Genomic DNA, 17,591 nt, shown 5'->3' with positions numbered 1-17,591 from the left:
GAGGCCTGCACCGACGTGTAATCGGTCGCCAGATTATGGTACGACAGGAGGAGAGTGAGGTGGCGAGTGGTAGGAGCGGACTGCTACGAGAAGAAGTGACTCTTTAACCGTGTCATTTCTCACCAGGACACGATTCCTGTACTTCGAAGAAGGTGCTACTTTCATTGACAAGGTAACCGCTTTCGCTCCGTTCTTGCAAACGCCAGCTTTACGCGACTTTTGTGATTACCAGTTAGCAAGGCTACAGCTGTTAGCCATTCAGTCAGAACTCCCGTTTAGCGGATATGAGATGCTGCGAGGTTTCACTGCTAACGCTGCAGACACTGTCGTCCTGCTACAGAGACTGAGAAAATAACAGCTGTTTCCTGCATTTTTTTTGCCTTAGCTGTTATTCTGTGCTTCCGACTTTGTGCTCAAACTGAATGATTGACTGGGCCTTCGCTGGTCAGGAAACAAACCCCCACAGAGCTCATATTAATCACAGGCTAACTTATCCCAACATCTTCTGCGAACAGCAGCCCCTGCCTCGGCAAGCTTGTTATCTTTGTCTTCCTCTGGAGGTTTTGCTATACCGTCTACACCTGTCCTTTGTTTATCCTGTCTAGGACGTTGTCTTTTATTTACTCACGGCAAGTCAAGCTAAAGTTAATGAACTTGCCTGGCAAGCTAGTTCAGGCTGTAGGAGTGGGTGTGGTAACTGGTACAGGAGCTTCATTCACTTAATGCTGGCCTGACGCACATGATGCAGCATGCTGAGTTCATCAAACGGCAGCTGTGTCTGAAGCAGTACCCTCTTGCTGGCCCCCGTGGTGCTGCTGCCCCCAAATCCAGCTTCCTTCGTCTCGGGAAAGCGTACAGTGACACTGTGCAAATTTCACGGTTAGATAGCTTCAAACAATGAACTGGACCCGTGGATTATGGAAGGATAAATACTGGGACATCTGCCCCCTGAAAGCATGACAGGATAACCCGCTAAGCTAAACTGTCCAAGTCAGATTTCACAGACCTCTTGCAGACTGAAGAGGTTTTGCGATAAAGTGCTGCATCTACCAAAAAGCCACTGTTTGTATTTCAGAAGCTGAAACAAAACCACCATAAAATGTTATCAGTAACACAGAGGCCGAGGAGATAAGATGCATGTTACCAAGTGTCGCTGCTTATCACTGTTTGTATTATCGAAGAGGTGGTAAAGGTACTTCATTCACCTGTATGGACTGTTCCTCATGTTGCCCCAATTCAGGATTTCCTGCATCTCCTTAAATTAGAGCTCTAAACGTTGGACACTAGGCCAAAAGAAACACGACCTATATATTAATGGCTGTATCTTTGTGTTAGCCGAGGCAGTGTTGGCAGTGATGGGTTGGCTGAGCAGGTCTGACAACATGCTGTGATGTGTAAAACAGGAATGTCAGGGCCATTGGTGCAACCAGTTGTCTTTTCCTTGGCTCATCACATCTTTACTCAGATACACGTATTGTTGGGAGATTCCTAGCATTGATAGCTTTTTTTTTATGTGAGACTATGTATTTGGACAGAGATATACAGTAGTAAAAGAGTTTCTTGTCTGGATTTGTGGATCATTGGTGTGCTAATCATTTCAGTTCTAGCAGCATCTTTGCTATGAATACCAACATGGGATTCTGTCTTCTTTTTTTCTTCTTTTAGATGAATGAGGACATTTATACACACTACTACAAAATAAGCAGAAAGGCACTATGATGTGTTAGTCAATTTAGTTTGCCCCAAGGACACTAGTTTTTGAGACAAGATCATTTACAAGTTCTGATGCATAGAATCGTCTGTTTTTAGGTCTGTTTGCCTTTTCAACAAACCCCCTTAGCATTGCCACAAACCAAGGCAAATGTTAATGTTGTGGTAGTTTTCTTCATTGCTAGCCAAGTGTATTGGATAAATATGTGGCCGTGCAGCTGATAGTGAATGCTTTTACAGTTTATCTCCGTAAGAGCACAGTTTCCAGCAAGGGCTTTGTCACTGTAAAAATATCAAGCACAGATAAGTGTTGCTGGCAAGGCATCAGAAAACCATAGAAGGCCGCTTAGGTTGAATTCAGTAAAACATGTAGCCCACTAGATTAAGAGTAGTCAGCCTGACATTGTAAAACATTACTGTGTGACTGCTTAACAATTTAATTACAGCACATTCAATCACTCACTTACCTATGAGTATGTAGATATTATGATATCCTGACTCTGTGAAGTTCACTGTTGGCCTCTCTCTCCCAAAGGTCCTGTGCTAGCCAGCGCTGCCATGTCGGCGAAAGCCATCTCAGAGAAGACAGGAAAAGAGTTTGTATATAAGTATATCTGCACCTCAGCACCCGTGCAGAACCGCTTCTACTGTGCCAGTGTAACCACCGAGACTGACTGGGACCGCCTCATCCAGGAGCACCCATGGCTGTCGACAATGGCAAGGAAAATAATAGAAATTGAAAATATTACCTGTGCATGGAAAGTTATATTATTTTAGATATCAGTTTGACTTGTTACACCAGTACAGATGCAAATTGACTTTTGTTTAATATGTGGTTCAACTGTCTTCCACTAGCGGCTGGTGGTGAAACCAGATCAGCTGATCAAACGGCGGGGGAAGCTCGGGCTGGTGGGCATCAACCTGGACCTGCAGGGTGTCCAAGAGTGGGTCAAAGCCCACATCATGAAAGAGACATCTGTGAGTTGACTATAATCTCTCGTGCCATTTCGTCTCGCCTTTAGACTGAAAACAGTTCAGCATTACTTTTGAGACATGATTATGAAATATGATCTAAGAGGTGCATCTAGAGTAACAGGTGTACACTGCAGAGTGGTTTAAAATACCACGAGGAAGTATTCTAGTTCTCTGGAAAGTTACTGTTTGTTGTTATGATTACTAGGTTAATTGATCTTAATAAGCTTTTCACATTCACGACCAAACAGAAATATTCACTTGGATGTATTATATCGACCAACAGAGTTACATTGAACTGTGGTCCGGCAAAAGTTGAACCCTTTATTTTCTTGTTCACTGCGTTTGGTCCCCATTGCATTAACGCAGTGATCTCATTTGGAAACATATGGACCTGTTATGTGTAGAAATATGTTGTGCCCAGTGCCAGAGGCCAAGGGCTTATGTTTAGATCTGCCAGGTCAGAGGTTATGTAATGCCAGTGGAGAAGGGTGATCTATTCTGGTCCACCATACATGCAAACATGTTATGCTGCTCTTCTGACAAGCAGTGGCCATACTTCCACTACATAAGAAAGGGAATTTATCCTCCAGCCATGCCATTGGTTGTTGTTGTTTTGTTTTTGTTTTTTTTTAATATTAAAAACAACAACCAAGATGATAAAGATGAAGCTGATGCTGTCAATGTCGGTTGCACCAGCAGATGTTCCAGTAGAAAACCTTTTTCCAGTTTGGGGCAAAAAAAAAAATCATAATGTGTAGAGTCATTCACCTCTATGCACAGTAGTTTTCTGATCAAGTCTTGAACTAGGTTAGATTAACAGGCTTGTGGTTTGTGACATCTAGTGTTTGTCTTGAATAGGTGGGAAAGGCAAAGGGCGTGCTGAAGAACTTCCTCATTGAGCCATTTGTTCCACACGCGCAGGTAATGTATTCCACCTTCCAGTGTTACATCATTCCACATCCTGTTCATTATGTTCTCAAGCCAAGTCAAGTATATTTGTGTAGCTTTTAGTCATAGATGTATTCTCAGAGGACCGCAAAGACCTCGCACCAACAAAGAAAACAAATTGTCAGTCCTCTCAGCAGGACAATGATACCTTCAGGGGCCAGCATACAAAAGTTAATTGTGTGTTATATTTAGGTCAGTGAGCATGTGACTATTTGGTTTATTTCTTCATAATTTTTGTGACATGAACTGAGGGTAAATGGAGCTGCAGTACATGTGTGATTTTTGTTGTTACCAGTCAGTGTGTGAAAACAGTCTCTTCCTGTATGAAGGTCAGTTTTTAGAAAAAACTGGTTGTTGTTGAAGTCTAATGTTCAAACAACTGGCAGCTCATTATAAATCAGAGAGGGAGTGCACACTCCGCTGCTTGTAAACCAAATCTATGAAAATGTCTTTGTGTGTCCTTGTGTTTGCACCGGCTCTCTACTGGCTACTCAGGAGGAGGAGTTTTATGTGTGTATCTATGCCACACGTGAGGGCGACCATGTGCTTTTCCACCACGAGGGCGGAGTGGAGGTGGGTGACGTGGATGCCAAGGCCCAGAGGCTGATGGTTCCAGTGGATGACAAGCTGAGTGAGGACCAAGTCAGAGAGCAGCTCCTCCTACATGTTCCAGATAATCAGAAAGAGTATGGATGCATCCTTTTTTTTTAATTTCTTTATTTATCCACACATAAGGATCTAGAACAGTAACATGAAGTTAGTTGGTTGAAAGTTAGTTTAAGACATAAAAATGTTTTTTATAAGAATGTTATAATACAACATAATAGATTGGACAGTATATGAGTGTCATATGGTTCTTTCTAATAGAAAAAAAAAATATGTACATGGTGTCCGTCCAAATCATTTTGTCCCTCAGACTCATCTAGGAAGTCATCTTGTATCCATGTGCATGTAGGGGACAGTCGGAGGGCAGCTTATGAAGTAATAGTACAGCGGTTATGTGATGCCACTTTGATATATATTGCAGTTGTGTGCTTATTTGATCTTTTTAAAACAGCTGAGTTGTTCAGTGATAGTCTGAATCCAGGGAGTGCTACCAAGCCCCTGCTGATTCAGCTTCACTTCAGAGAGCCTTCAATAAGAGGTGCGTGTCCTCATGTCCTTAGCCAGTTATTGCCATATAATACAGTGAAAGCCATGCTTTTATATCATTATATATATTTCTTGTCCCACCCACTACTGTCAGTGGAAACCTGGCTGTGATGGATGTTATTTCTTATTGTTAGTTCCTCTATTTTGATGCCAATGAACTAGAGAGGCTTTTCTCACCTTTTACAAATATCACACCCAGTGTGCAGAGAACCTGCTGATCTTCTTTATACAGTGCGACTTCACTGTGGGGGACTAGTTTCTCACAAGTTCTGCCCTTGGTAGCACAGTGTGAATCACTGTGAATTTTATTATAGTTTGTTTATATGTGACATATTCATTTTATTTTGTTTTTTGTTTTTTACTAAGCCATGTCTTTGTTCTCTCCTGTGTACTGTGTTTTTGTTTGTTGCTTCTTAAAGAGTCTTGTCCAATTTTATCGTTGGCCTCTTCAACTTATATGAGGACCTCTACTTCACCTACCTTGAGATCAACCCCCTTGGTACGTTTTTCTTATTCTTTATTCTTGAATTAAGTACTTACATGGATGAATTATTTATTTGAGGGAACAAGATACAAATTTTTGCGCATAAATTGTCAAGTCCAAATGGTCATGTTTACCCCTGATAACCGCAAGGCTCAGAAAACATCAAAGTAATGAGTGAACATGACTTTTTCTCCTGTTCAACCAGTCGTCACCCAAGATGGAGTGTACATCCTTGATATGGCTGCCAAGATTGATGCCACAGCAGATTACATCTGCAAGGCTAAATGGGGTGATGTGGAGTTCCCACCACCTTTCGGCAGAGAGGCCTATCCAGAGGTGAGATCTGAAGGATAATAAATATGGCTTCTCACGTTCATGTTTGTAAAGATTTATTGAGTTATAATGTTCCAGTTTGTTTTCTGCTTTCTCGCAGTGTATGCATAGAAGATGTACAAGTTTAATGTCTTGGAGGAATATGATTTGATTTCACAGATGAATTTGTTTTAATGACTACTGCATATCTAATCTTTTATAAGTGAGTTTACATTCAAATATTTTAAAAATGCTTGTTATTTTTGAAGGGAAGACATATGTCAAATTTAGTCACATCCCTGGCTTGAAACTTGGATCTAACTTACATTTTCTGACACAGATTGATATTAACTGAGACTTAAATGCACAAGCAGTTTAAAACTCAGTTGCCTTCATCCACCCATTCATCAGGACGTAAAAACACTATATGATTTGTCACTTGTAGGAGGCCTACATAGCTGACCTGGATGCAAAAAGTGGTGCCAGTCTGAAGCTGACCCTGCTGAACCCTCGTGGCAGGATCTGGACCATGGTGGCCGGAGGAGGGGCTTCAGTTGTCTACAGGTAATCCATTGATATTTAGGGTTTATGTGAGACTTTAGGCTTTTTCAGGGTTTAGCATGTATTTCATATTCTATGCCCCCAAGCCTTGAAATTTTAAAGTATGGTACATTTTGAGTCACATGGCAGTCACTGACTGACTCCATCTTCTCTCTTTAGCGACACCATCTGTGACCTGGGTGGGGTGGATGAGCTGGCAAACTATGGTGAATACTCTGGCGCACCCAGTGAACAGCAGACCTACGACTACGCAAAAACCATCCTCTCTCTTATGACACGGGAAAAACATCCTCAAGGTGAGTACAGCACACACTTCACTAAGGCATGTTTCCCGAAACAAGGTCAAAAAAAGTAGGCCAAGGGTGAACGGCTGGGTGGAGGAAGTTACCGAACTCCACTGGAGGAAAAAGTTCTTGACATTTCTCATGGTTGTGGATAAATTTGCAATATAAACAATGTGACCTGCTTGTTTTCCTTTAGCGTGTCTCAAGGCCACTCTTCACTGTGTGTATGTTGGCAGCCAAAGACTTCATGGCTGTCACTTAACTATGTTACTGGGGTGTCATATTTCAGTCATGGACATATTCTTAACATGTCTGCTCCTCTCTCTGTGTTCTGTAGGGAAAGTGCTGATCATCGGAGGAAGCATTGCCAACTTCACCAATGTAGCAGCCACATTCAAGGTGAAACACACTAATTAAAGCTTCATTCCTTGTTGAGAATTTCAGTAGGAATTTTTATATCAAATAATGTTTTGTTTTTTTTTAACAACGTAATGAGGCTGCTCTTGTTGGTAGTGTCTGAATTATCTCAGATTTTAGACTGTGTTAATTGTGGCAGTTATACCTGAGGTCCTGCCTTCATACCCTCAGGTCAGTGCTGAATGTCAAATTTCAGAGTTCGGTTTGAAGGTTACACAAACTCAGCCAACCACAGAAGCCAACCCATTATTTGAGTTCCTTTGTTTAATAATTTGCATCATAAGTGATGGGAAAACACACCACACCTGAAAAAAAAAGTATGAATAACAGTAATAATAAATAGCACTCTACAGTAGACAAGTACTGTGTACATCAGTCTCTATAGGAAAATATTAATGACACTGCCTTACATGCAGGGAAGTGAGCGTCTCTGAGCCATTCTCACTGGATGATACATCAATTTAGATATTTTTCAGGAATCCACTGTGTGTGTGGTCCACATAGCTGACCTGCATGTTTCTCCCTACAGGGCATTGTCAGGGCAATCAAAGACTACCAAGGTCCTCTCAAAGAGCACGAGGTCACCATCTTTGTTCGACGTGGTGGACCCAACTACCAGGAGGGGCTGAGGGTGATGGGGGAAGTAGGTGAGTGAGATGAATATTGAGGAGCCCACTCATGGAACAAGAGGTAGAAATGTTTTAGGATGTAGTTTTAGTTTTAATATGTAATGTGACACTTTGAAAGTACTTCCTATCAAGCAATTTTTTGATATTTTTCTGGACTAAGCATTACAGGAAAGACTGTATGGCAGGAGCCTTTTTTTATTAGTTGAGTTTAACTCTATGTTTTTCCTCTGCAGGGAAGACCACAGGTATTCCTATCCACGTGTTTGGTACTGAAACCCATATGACGGCTATTGTTGGAATGGCCCTGGGTCATCGGCCAATCCCTAACCAGCCCCCGATGGATGCACACACCGCCAACTTCCTCCTCAATGCCAGCAACAGTGCAGTGGTATTTTATTCTGTAACTTTCGGGGGGAAAAATAGGATGGTCGGCAGGTCATCTGCTGCTCTTTGAAACAGATTACAGATGTTGTATTGCTTGAGACTTGCATGGTAATTTCATTTGCTATCCTCTGAGTTAAATAGTGAACTTTCCTTAATGTGAATCTAGTAAACTAATTTCATTGTTTGTAGGAACTGTTACAGGCCTAAGGTACATTAAAACTACAGGTAGCTCAAAAATACGTCTGTTCCCGTACCAGAAAAGCTGTTGCATGTTAATTGCATTCACCTACTTGTGATACAGTTCAGTCATGCATGTTAAAACACTGTTTAAGCTTTGAAAGGCCTGGACTTTGGAACTTATTTGAGTAGCTCTATTATAAAGCATTGCATGATACTCTTGTCATGTAGTCTGCTCTTTAGCCTCTTTCTTTGTTAGATGTCATTTAGTGTTTCTTTGAAAGCCATACTCAAACTTGTGCCTTTGTTTGATTCTGGCAGTTTTGAACTTGAGCTAATGAAAAGCCTCCCCTATCTGATTTGCTAATTTGCAATCCCCGTTTGTCTTTAGCCTTTTTCCTCTTTCTTTATATAGAACTAGACTTGCTAAAGACAGAGGACATACCAGTTTGTCACTGCAGTACCCGATGATTCATATAGGACTTTTTAAAGTATTGTTCTCTTCAAAAATGCATGTCTGTCCAGCCACTGTTAACTGAAACGGAAAGATATTGTGAAGTTCCATGTTACCATTTCTCACTGGAAAATGTAATTTCTCTCCTTTCTGCACCAGACTCCAGCTGCCACAAGGACAGCTTCATTCTCTGAACCCAGGACATCTAATGATGTCACCCCAGCGAAAAAGTCTAAAGCAGGCCTTCCAGCAGGTACTTTGACACTTGCCTGTCCACTGCTTCCTATCAACAAGGCTCCACATGTACTCATACACTTCTGCTTTTTCATTTCTCTTATTCTTGCTTTCTGTATTTCTTCCTCCCCCTTAAATGCCGTCACCGTTATTCTGCATTTTAATTTTCTTTCCATTTCTCCCTCCTTCTCCTCCTCTTGTTTTTGCTGCTCAAACTGTCCACTCACCCACATCTTTTTCATGCTTGTTTCTCTAAGACTGTCTTCATTCTATACTGTGGCCTCTGAAGAATGTGGTCACAGGCGATTGGAAAGGTAAGTGGTAGGTGTGCCATGCCCACACTGCGCTCGGCTGCCCACACACGTTGGTTTGCCCCTTTTTCCTCTTTACCTCTCACCCTCCTAATCTTGATAGAAAGGAGTGTGTCTGTGTGTGAGACCTACATGTTTGCAGCACCTCCGTGCCTCAGTAGTTTTTGGGGGACAATATATTCTTCTGCAAGATTTTTGTATTTTTTCAATAAGAATAAGTTGTCTTTAGAATAATTAAAAACTGTGGAAATACTTGTGGATAATCTACAAAATTAAGCAAATCATCAGTTGTTTTCTTAAGTCAAGGCTCATGAATACAAGGATCTTTTGAAAACATCTGTTATCTTTAGACTGAGTTGTGTGTTGTGTGGGCATAATTTTGATTGTTGAGTTAGAAGTCTCAGGCTAATTGGAAATTGCGGCTCGACTATACTTTTTAGATGGCTTTTTATAGCAGCACAGTAAAGGCATGCTCTGTAGCAGCTGAGCTTTGCATGCTCTTTCCTCTGCTAGGCTTTTTATGGAGTGTTTTCAGAGATGATGCACAGTTGCCGCAATGCACTGAAGTCTGTTCAATGGATAAGATATAGTAAAGATGAACTCATTCTTTTCTCTTTTTTGTGCTCATTTTGTCATATTTTGTGTTTCCATCCTGTGGGGTCACAGAAGCACAAGCCTCTTCAGGCTGCAGCGGAGGTATGGAAGGGTGTGAAAAACCTGTCTTCCTGCCCTCTCCGTCCTCTGTCCACTTTCCTCTGCCTCCCCATTTTTGTCTGTTCTCTGATGTTTCTCAGCAGTGTGTCTCTTTTTTTCCCGCATTTATCTGGTGGCTTACTCTCCTTAAGGGTTGCTGTTTTATATCACTGAACTTAAACTGGTTGAGCAGGCATTCCCTTTCGGACTGACATTGTTGAATCATCTTGAATTTGTCTGGTTAATCCTATAAGTAATGTGAAATTCAACCATGGCAATATTTTTTAATATAATAATATTATTAGAATCAACTTGTAGGAATACCCTAAGACAAAACTATGAGGTGTTGTGGTTGGTAGAAATGGATCAATTCAAATCAAGAGCAGCTTCATCCTAAAACATTGCTCCTCACTCAGGCTTCTGTTAAAGGGGCAGTGGTGGTGCTGGACAATTGATTTCCATGTGCAGAAATTGTTATAGATAAGATGTAACAGCAGAAGGCAGTGAGCCTGGACAAAGAGGAGGAGAGACTCGGGAGGACAGGAACAAATGTGTGAAAACATGGTGATCAACTTAACAGCAAATGCTTCAAGCCACTTTGTTAATTCTGCTACTAGTAAACAGCTGTGTCATCAACACTCGAGGGTTATGTCTTTCAGACAAGCTTACATGGTATGCCTGCTTGGTGATGGGCTGGTGGGGTAATGTCTCTGAGAGCACACAGATTAAATATATAGATATTTGGGTGGTAAGAAAAGTAAAAACTAAATGCATTGGCAGAGAAGTTTCTTGATGGTTCAACCTAACTTCTTCCCGACAAGGAAAGAAGTTTGCTGTTGTCTAATCTCAGATAATGCAACTTCACAGGCTGAGAGTTGTTATTGCCATGTGAGAATGGAAAGAGTTTTTAATCTAACTTCAGACAGTGTGGCTCAAAGTGTGCCGTACCCAAGTTCTAATTTTAACATTGTGAGGCCCCAAACTGACCCTTTTACAACAGTGTGACTTAAAGGAGGTGGACAAAATAATGGACTGATTATACTTGCAAATGTGAGATATATTGGACTGAATGCTAAACAGCAGCATTTGTCAGCAAAAAAAAGGATGTGTGGCAAAACATTTGTGCCCAAGTGCATCCACAATGAGAAAAGTGATCTGTTTCAGCATTTTTTACAGAGTCTTTAATCATAAAGAGTTATTTTCTCTACCTCCTGTGCCTCTGTCCTCAGAATAAGCTCTCTCTGTACTCTGCTTGTTATCATCCCTATTCCTGGTGTTTTCCTGAGCCAGACCTCCTTCTCTTGTCTGTGATTATTTTTATTTCTCCCTTCAGCTTGACTTGACTTGAATCTCTCTCTCTCTGCCTTCTTGTGCCTTCAGCGAAAGCCACCACACTCTTCAGAAAACACACCAAGGCCATTGTCTGGGGCATGCAGACACGTGCCGTGCAAGGCATGCTGGACTTTGACTACGTATGCTCCCGGGAGGAACCCTCTGTGGCAGCCATGGTCTATCCCTTCACGTAGGTTCCCCAAAATGTAATGATTGAAATTAAAAGGGTTGATGCTCCACAGATTGAGGACATTTCTACGTTGTTACAACTAATTGTGATTAATAGTCTTTAGTGCAGAAATCATATGGTTTGACTTTGACTTTGACTTGATACAATTCAGATTTAGATCCACAAAGCAAGGTTATGTAACCAAAATGAACCTCCAGTATTTGGAAATGCTAGCTGTTATCAGCTATTTTTAACTCGTAGTTGTGACACTTTTTATCTTTGTTTCCTGCTTTAACATCAGTTCTTCATATCTTGTATTGCCCTATTTCATCCTGATAAAATGTGTTAATCTTTGAGTCTGTGCATTCTGACAAATGATAAACTTAGAAACCCGTACTCAGCTCAACTTTCTTATGTTTAGTAGAAAACCACGCATAAAAGATCTAAAGGCAAGGTTTTTTGTTTTTCATTTTCATTTTACTATCCGACTCACGTCTTTGTAAAGTAATAAGTAATAATAATACTAGTGTAGAAAACTGGAATAATAGCGATCTCAAAGTTAGCACATTTGAGAAGTCCCTCTGAAATGAGGTTTTGGTTAATTCATTTTCTTCCCTCCAATGCTCCTGTGTTGCCCAGTGGGGATCACAAGCAGAAGTTCTACTGGGGCCACAAAGAAATCCTGCTGCCAGTCTATAAGAACATGGCCGATGCCATGAAGAAACACCCAGAGGTGGACGTCTTGATCAGTTTTGCCTCACTGCGCTCAGCCTTCGACAGCACAGTGGAGGCCATGCAGTACCCACAGGTAGAAAGACATACCCTAAAATCTGTTTAGATATATTCCCATACATCACTGCATAAACGTGTGAGATTCTATCAGACATGAAAGTCAGCTCTTTTATCTAATTATGTTTCCAGATTCATACTATAGCCATTATAGCTGAGGGCATCCCTGAAGCACAGACGAGGAGGCTGATCAAGATGGCTGATGAGAAAGGCGTCACAATCATTGGCCCTGCCACGGTAGGCAGCCATATCACACCAACAGAGACTATTAAAACAGGACTTTTTCAAGTACTGCAACAGACTGTGAATGTGGTGGCCATTGTCTCTGACTATTTAGATACATTTCAGTCATCAGTGCATCTAAGCAGAAAATTATACCATATTTTCTGTCTCCCAGGTTGGTGGCATCAAGCCAGGCTGTTTTAAAATTGGCAACACAGGTGGCATGCTGGACAACATCCTGGCTTCCAAACTTTACCGTCCTGGCAGTGTGGCATATGTGTCTCGCTCTGGGGGCATGTCCAACGAGCTGAACAACATCATTTCCCGCACCACAGATGGCGTCTATGAAGGTGTGGCCATCGGAGGAGACAGGTACAAGAACTTATTTGCACATTATTTGCTTAGGGGTGAGGGACAGTTGTCCTGTTGAAAATTGTTGTGAAACTGTTAGAGTTTTTAGATGGTTTTATCCCAGCTCCTCAGAAATATATTGTTGACTGAAAGACATCCTTATGTTAGTCTTTATGTTTTGTTCTTCTTCACCCAGATATCCAGGCTCCACCTTCATGGACCATGTCCTTCGTTACCAGGACACTCCAGGGGTCAAGATGATAGTGGTACTGGGAGAGGTGAGAGTAGTTCTGCAAATGTTCATATTTTCAGATTAGCATCAATATTTTTTGGAGTATTTTGTCCATGTTCCATGTAGATTCATATGTATTTAATAAAAATAATCTGTGGGGAGAAGAGTTTCTCATTTTTAACATCTCTTTCACTGTGACACCTCAGATTGGAGGCACAGAGGAGTACAGGATCTGCCAGGGCATCAGAGAGGGCAGGATAACCAAGCCTGTGGTGTGTTGGTGTATTGGAACCTGCGCCACCATGTTTGCCTCAGAGGTCTGTTGAGAAAAAAAAAGGTGCCTCGGATTTTGTAGTACGGTGAAGATTCAGGGTTTTTTTAGTTCAGCTTGTCGTGCTGCCTTCTTCAGGTCCAGTTCGGCCATGCCGGAGCCTGCGCCAACCAGGCTTCAGAAACAGCAGTGGCCAAGAACCAGGCTCTGAGGGACGCTGGAGCTTATGTTCCTAAGAGCTTTGATGAGCTGGGGGACGTCATCAGGTGGGAAGTTTATCACATTTTCATACCACAGAGTTTATCACTGATTTGTTTTCAGGGTGTGTTTTACCGATATTGTGTGTGTATATGGTCAAACAGGACTGTTTATGATGAACTGGTGGCCAATGGTACCATCGTTCCTGCCCAGGAGGTTCCTCCCCCAACAGTACCTATGGATTACTCTTGGGCCAGGGTAAGAACATTGATCATTACATGAAATAGTCGTTAAATCTTGGATAGTAACCATTTAGGGTTCTATTTTCAGTTTTTTCAGAATAAGAAATGCTAGAGGCCGATGGATCTTGTCCAGTAACAATAGCCAGTGTTCACTGTTTTTGATAGACACTTAACCAAACATTAATGATAAGGAGACCTTGAATTTGTTTGTTAAAGAATTGTGACCTTGGTATATTAGAGGAATTATAAACTTGTCGGTGCTCCCTAGTGGAGAAAATATGCAATGACACCACTATTTGTGTTACCTCAAACATATCTGTGGTATTTCTGCACCGCAGTTTCCTGTTACTTGTCAGCTGACGTATACACAGATACTCATCTTTGCTTCACACTGTACAAATATTTTTCACACTGTGTTTATCGCCTGTGTGTTTGAATATAATTGTTTTACTCTCCACTGGATTTCCTCCAGGAGTTGGGACTGATCCGTAAGCCAGCCTCATTCATGACGAGCATCTGCGACGAGCGAGGCCAGGAGCTCATCTACGCTGGCATGCCAATCACAGAGGTCTTTAAAGAGGAGATGGGTTTAGGAGGAGTGTTGGGCTTGCTGTGGTTCCAACGCAGGTCGGTGTGACGAGAAACTGATGTTAATCAGTTACTGCAATAAGAAGTACTGGCTCATTTACTTTTTTACAAATATATTTTCAGTGGAATTTCCTCTGCTGTCCTTCTGTGTAGGTTGCCTCGTTACGCCTGCCAGTTCATTGAAATGTGCCTGATGGTGACTGCGGATCACGGGCCCGCTGTCTCTGGTGCACACAACACCATTGTCTGTGCTCGTGCTGGCAAAGACCTTATCTCAAGCCTCACCTCTGGCCTGCTCACCATTGTCAGTAGTGATGACACACACAAACACTTACATACACAATAACACTGTGCCTCCATCAAAGATAACAGAAGTAATGAAAATAAATAAGGAGTGTGTTACTAACACATCAGCTTTATTTGGTGTTAACACATTGGAAGCAGTATATGGGGTACTTAGAGAACGTATTTTCTAACTACAGGATTTGAAATGGATCCAGGGCAGTTATTGATTGATATTCCTCATTTCTGTCTTGTCTTATACAAGCCACTAGGGCCATATTTTGATTTTTAAAATGATTAAAACTGACCAACATTGATAATTTCCAGGGGGACCGCTTTGGAGGTGCTCTGGACGCAGCTGCAAAGCAGTTCAGTAAGGCCTTTGACAGCGGTATGCTGCCTATGGAGTTTGTCAACAAGATGAAGAAGGATGGGAAGCTGATCATGGGCATCGGCCACAGGGTTAAATCGGTACACAGCTCCCACATTACCTGAAGTTACATTATCATGAGCTATAAATGAGGTTCTGAGTTAACTGACTGAATTCATTAGAAGAAGATACAATGCCCTCATTAAAAACACAGTTTGCCTTTGCTTTCAGATCAACAACCCAGACATGCGGGTTCAGATTCTGAAGGACTTTGTTAAGCAGCATTTCCCTTCCACCCAGCTACTCGACTACGCCCTTGATGTAGAGAAAATCACCACCTCAAAGGTACACGTTAGTTGAATTAGCAAGACGGGGAGTATGTTAAGACTTTACCTTGAAAAAGCAAAAACACTAAACAAAAAAAAAAAAAAAAAAATCGAATGGCCTTGAAGAACAGGTATGTCCAAGGAATTACCATCAGGGCAACAAATTACGTAAAGGAGCCTGCATATTGTTCAGATCATACATTTGCATAACATTTCAGTCTAGTCATCATCTTTGGGCTGTGTGCAGAACCTTTCCTCCTGTTTGTTAAAATTGGACAGAGTGGCTAGCTTACTGATATTTTTAAATTTTAGATAAGCCGATTTTGCTTTCTTATTTTCAGAAACCAAACCTGATCCTGAACGTAGACGGTTTTATTGGCGTTGCCTTTGTGGACCTGCTCAGGACGTGTGGTGGCTTCACACGGTAAGAATATCATGAAGATATGCCAATGCCTTATGATGTGATATGGTCAAAAAATGCAGTTAACTTAAATCTCTCCATTTAGCATTTATAAGTTCTGTATAATAATCTTTAATGAAGACATATATTAAATTATTGCAACAGTGTTTTACTATAAATTCATTCATTATCTGTTTATACATATATTTGGTTACAACTGTATGTTAGTGTGTTAGAAACTCTTTATTAAAGTGTTAACAAAACTGATTATTCATAAATACATTTTGAAAAAATCCAGATGCCAGAAGTGCACAGTGTGTATTGTTGCTCTCTGCACTGATAGCACACAGCCCAGTATTGTCTCTCACATGAATGTTGAACTGGTTCCAGAGATGAGGCTGACGAGTTTGTGGAGATTGGTGCACTAAATGGGATCTTTGTCCTTGGCCGGAGTATGGGCTTTATTGGTGAGTCCCATTCAGACTGAGCCATGACACCAACCACCGAAGTATTAAAAAAAGACATCTGACTTGTGTCTGTCTTGCATTAGGCCATTACCTGGACCAGAAGAGGCTGAAACAGGGTTTGTACCGCCACCCGTGGGACGACATCTCCTATGTGCTTCCTGAACATATGTCCATGTAATCCCCACAACACAGAATGGTACACACTTCCTGTTGTGACTGTTCATCTCACTTAACGCATTTGTTTTCTTTGGATATGACAACAGCTGCCTTTGGGGGGTAAAAAAGGAAGCAGGACAGCTCTGGAAAGTAGAAGTATGGTCTGATTGAGGGATCTGGGTAAAAGTTTTCGATCTAGTTTTTACGGAGAAAAAGGGGAAGTTTATTTTTAGATTTAGTTTTTGAAAAATTATTTAAAAAGTCTGAGACGTAAGTTATTCAGTTTTGAACAAAGAGCTAAACCAATGCAAACAACACAATTGGGAGCACAAAATCAATCGGTACTAAAAAAAAAAAAAACACCTAAGATCTGTTTTGCATAGTTGGTACGAGGGCAGGATTCAAAGCGCATTCAAACCTCACTGTTACTGAGTGTTATTAGTTAAGATGCAGTAACAGCTGCTGATGTGAAATTTGCTCAAGCTCAGCAATACAGTAAAATGTCTTTTTTCTATATTACAAAAATTAACCATCATTTATTTTAATCAGCATTTGCCTGTTTCTACAAGAAGGGGTGCTTAAGCATGCTTTCTAGCTTTCTGAGTATTGCACCTTAGTTTAAACACTAGCAAGTCTAGATCTAATTCAGTTAAATAAATCTAAATCAGTTTTGAAATTCCTCCTCCAAGTTTCACTCCCACTGAGAAAAGTCTGTGTCATCACAAAATAAGCCAAAGTTATTTTTAGGAATTTGTTGTCTTTGTTAGAAGAGAAAAACAGAGTCCAGTGGAAGATATTACAGAGTTTATCAAGATCTTACGTTTTGAGAAGAAGGCATCGTATTGGGATAAAAGAATTAAACAAATAAGCAATGATTAAAGCGTCACTCCACCATTGCCTTTCCTATCTACAACCCTGTTTACAATCCCGGTTGTAGACGAGTGGTTGAAATTCATCAGCTACTGTAAATTAGATGCAGTGTTTGAGGTGTTCAAGTCTTTTACACTAAATACAAATTGCACTACTTGTGTTGTTATTCGGAATAATGGTGTCAGGATAGGAACAGAAAAATGTAGAAGCATCAAAAGGGGGACAAACAAAATGCTTCATGAATGAGCCCAGTGAGTCTTGAAAGCATCTTTTGGCGAGGGACCATGAAAGCCGTTTGCTTTATTTAGGGAAATGATTGCACATGAAACGGACGTCAGCTCTGTAAAAGAAGTGTTCACTGAAGACTTGACTCAAAACGCTTTGTAACTCTCCACTGTACGGCCTGCTGTGTTTGATCTTTGTTTGCTATTTTTATTTAACTGTGAAAATATGCTTTGTTTTTGTAATATGCTGTCATATAGTAGTATAATATTAAAGAAACTTATTGTTTTAATTTTCATTTTGGGTAAAGTGTATAATGTCTAAATGTGTTGTAATTGAAGAGTGATCTGTGACTATATAGTTAGAACACTGATTTCAG

General features: G+C 41.0%; 1 protein-coding gene across 3 annotated transcripts; it reads left to right on the top strand.

Annotated features, from left to right (window-relative positions):
- The first annotated feature begins 36 nt into the window (after positions 1-36).
- On the top strand, positions 37-17,510 carry aclyb (ATP citrate lyase b). Of its 3 annotated transcripts, XM_041067419.1 has the most exons (30): positions 37-172; positions 2,246-2,427; positions 2,566-2,688; positions 3,544-3,606; positions 4,129-4,319; positions 5,205-5,284; positions 5,475-5,605; positions 6,027-6,145; positions 6,302-6,438; positions 6,764-6,825; positions 7,373-7,490; positions 7,706-7,860; positions 8,647-8,740; positions 8,979-9,035; positions 9,699-9,728; positions 11,106-11,247; positions 11,866-12,034; positions 12,148-12,252; positions 12,413-12,609; positions 12,785-12,866; positions 13,027-13,137; positions 13,230-13,357; positions 13,454-13,547; positions 14,004-14,158; positions 14,273-14,423; positions 14,729-14,872; positions 15,003-15,116; positions 15,439-15,521; positions 15,888-15,964; positions 16,048-17,510. In XM_041067419.1, the coding sequence occupies exons 2-30, from the start codon at positions 2,269-2,271 to the stop codon at positions 16,140-16,142; spliced, it is 3,366 nt and encodes a 1,121-aa protein (XP_040923353.1). In that variant the 5' UTR covers positions 37-172; positions 2,246-2,268; the 3' UTR covers positions 16,143-17,510. The 3 variants fall into 3 exon arrangements, with proteins under 3 accessions (XP_040923353.1, XP_040923354.1, XP_040923355.1); XM_041067420.1 differs by lacking the exon at positions 8,979-9,035; XM_041067421.1 differs by lacking the exons at positions 8,979-9,035; positions 9,699-9,728.
- The last annotated feature ends 81 nt before the right edge of the window (positions 17,511-17,591 follow it).

Source organism: Toxotes jaculatrix, chromosome 21, assembly GCF_017976425.1.
Source record: "Toxotes jaculatrix isolate fToxJac2 chromosome 21, fToxJac2.pri, whole genome shotgun sequence".
Classification (NCBI taxonomy): domain Eukaryota; kingdom Metazoa; phylum Chordata; class Actinopteri; family Toxotidae; genus Toxotes; species Toxotes jaculatrix.
This window is presented reverse-complemented; position numbering and strand designations above follow the sequence as displayed.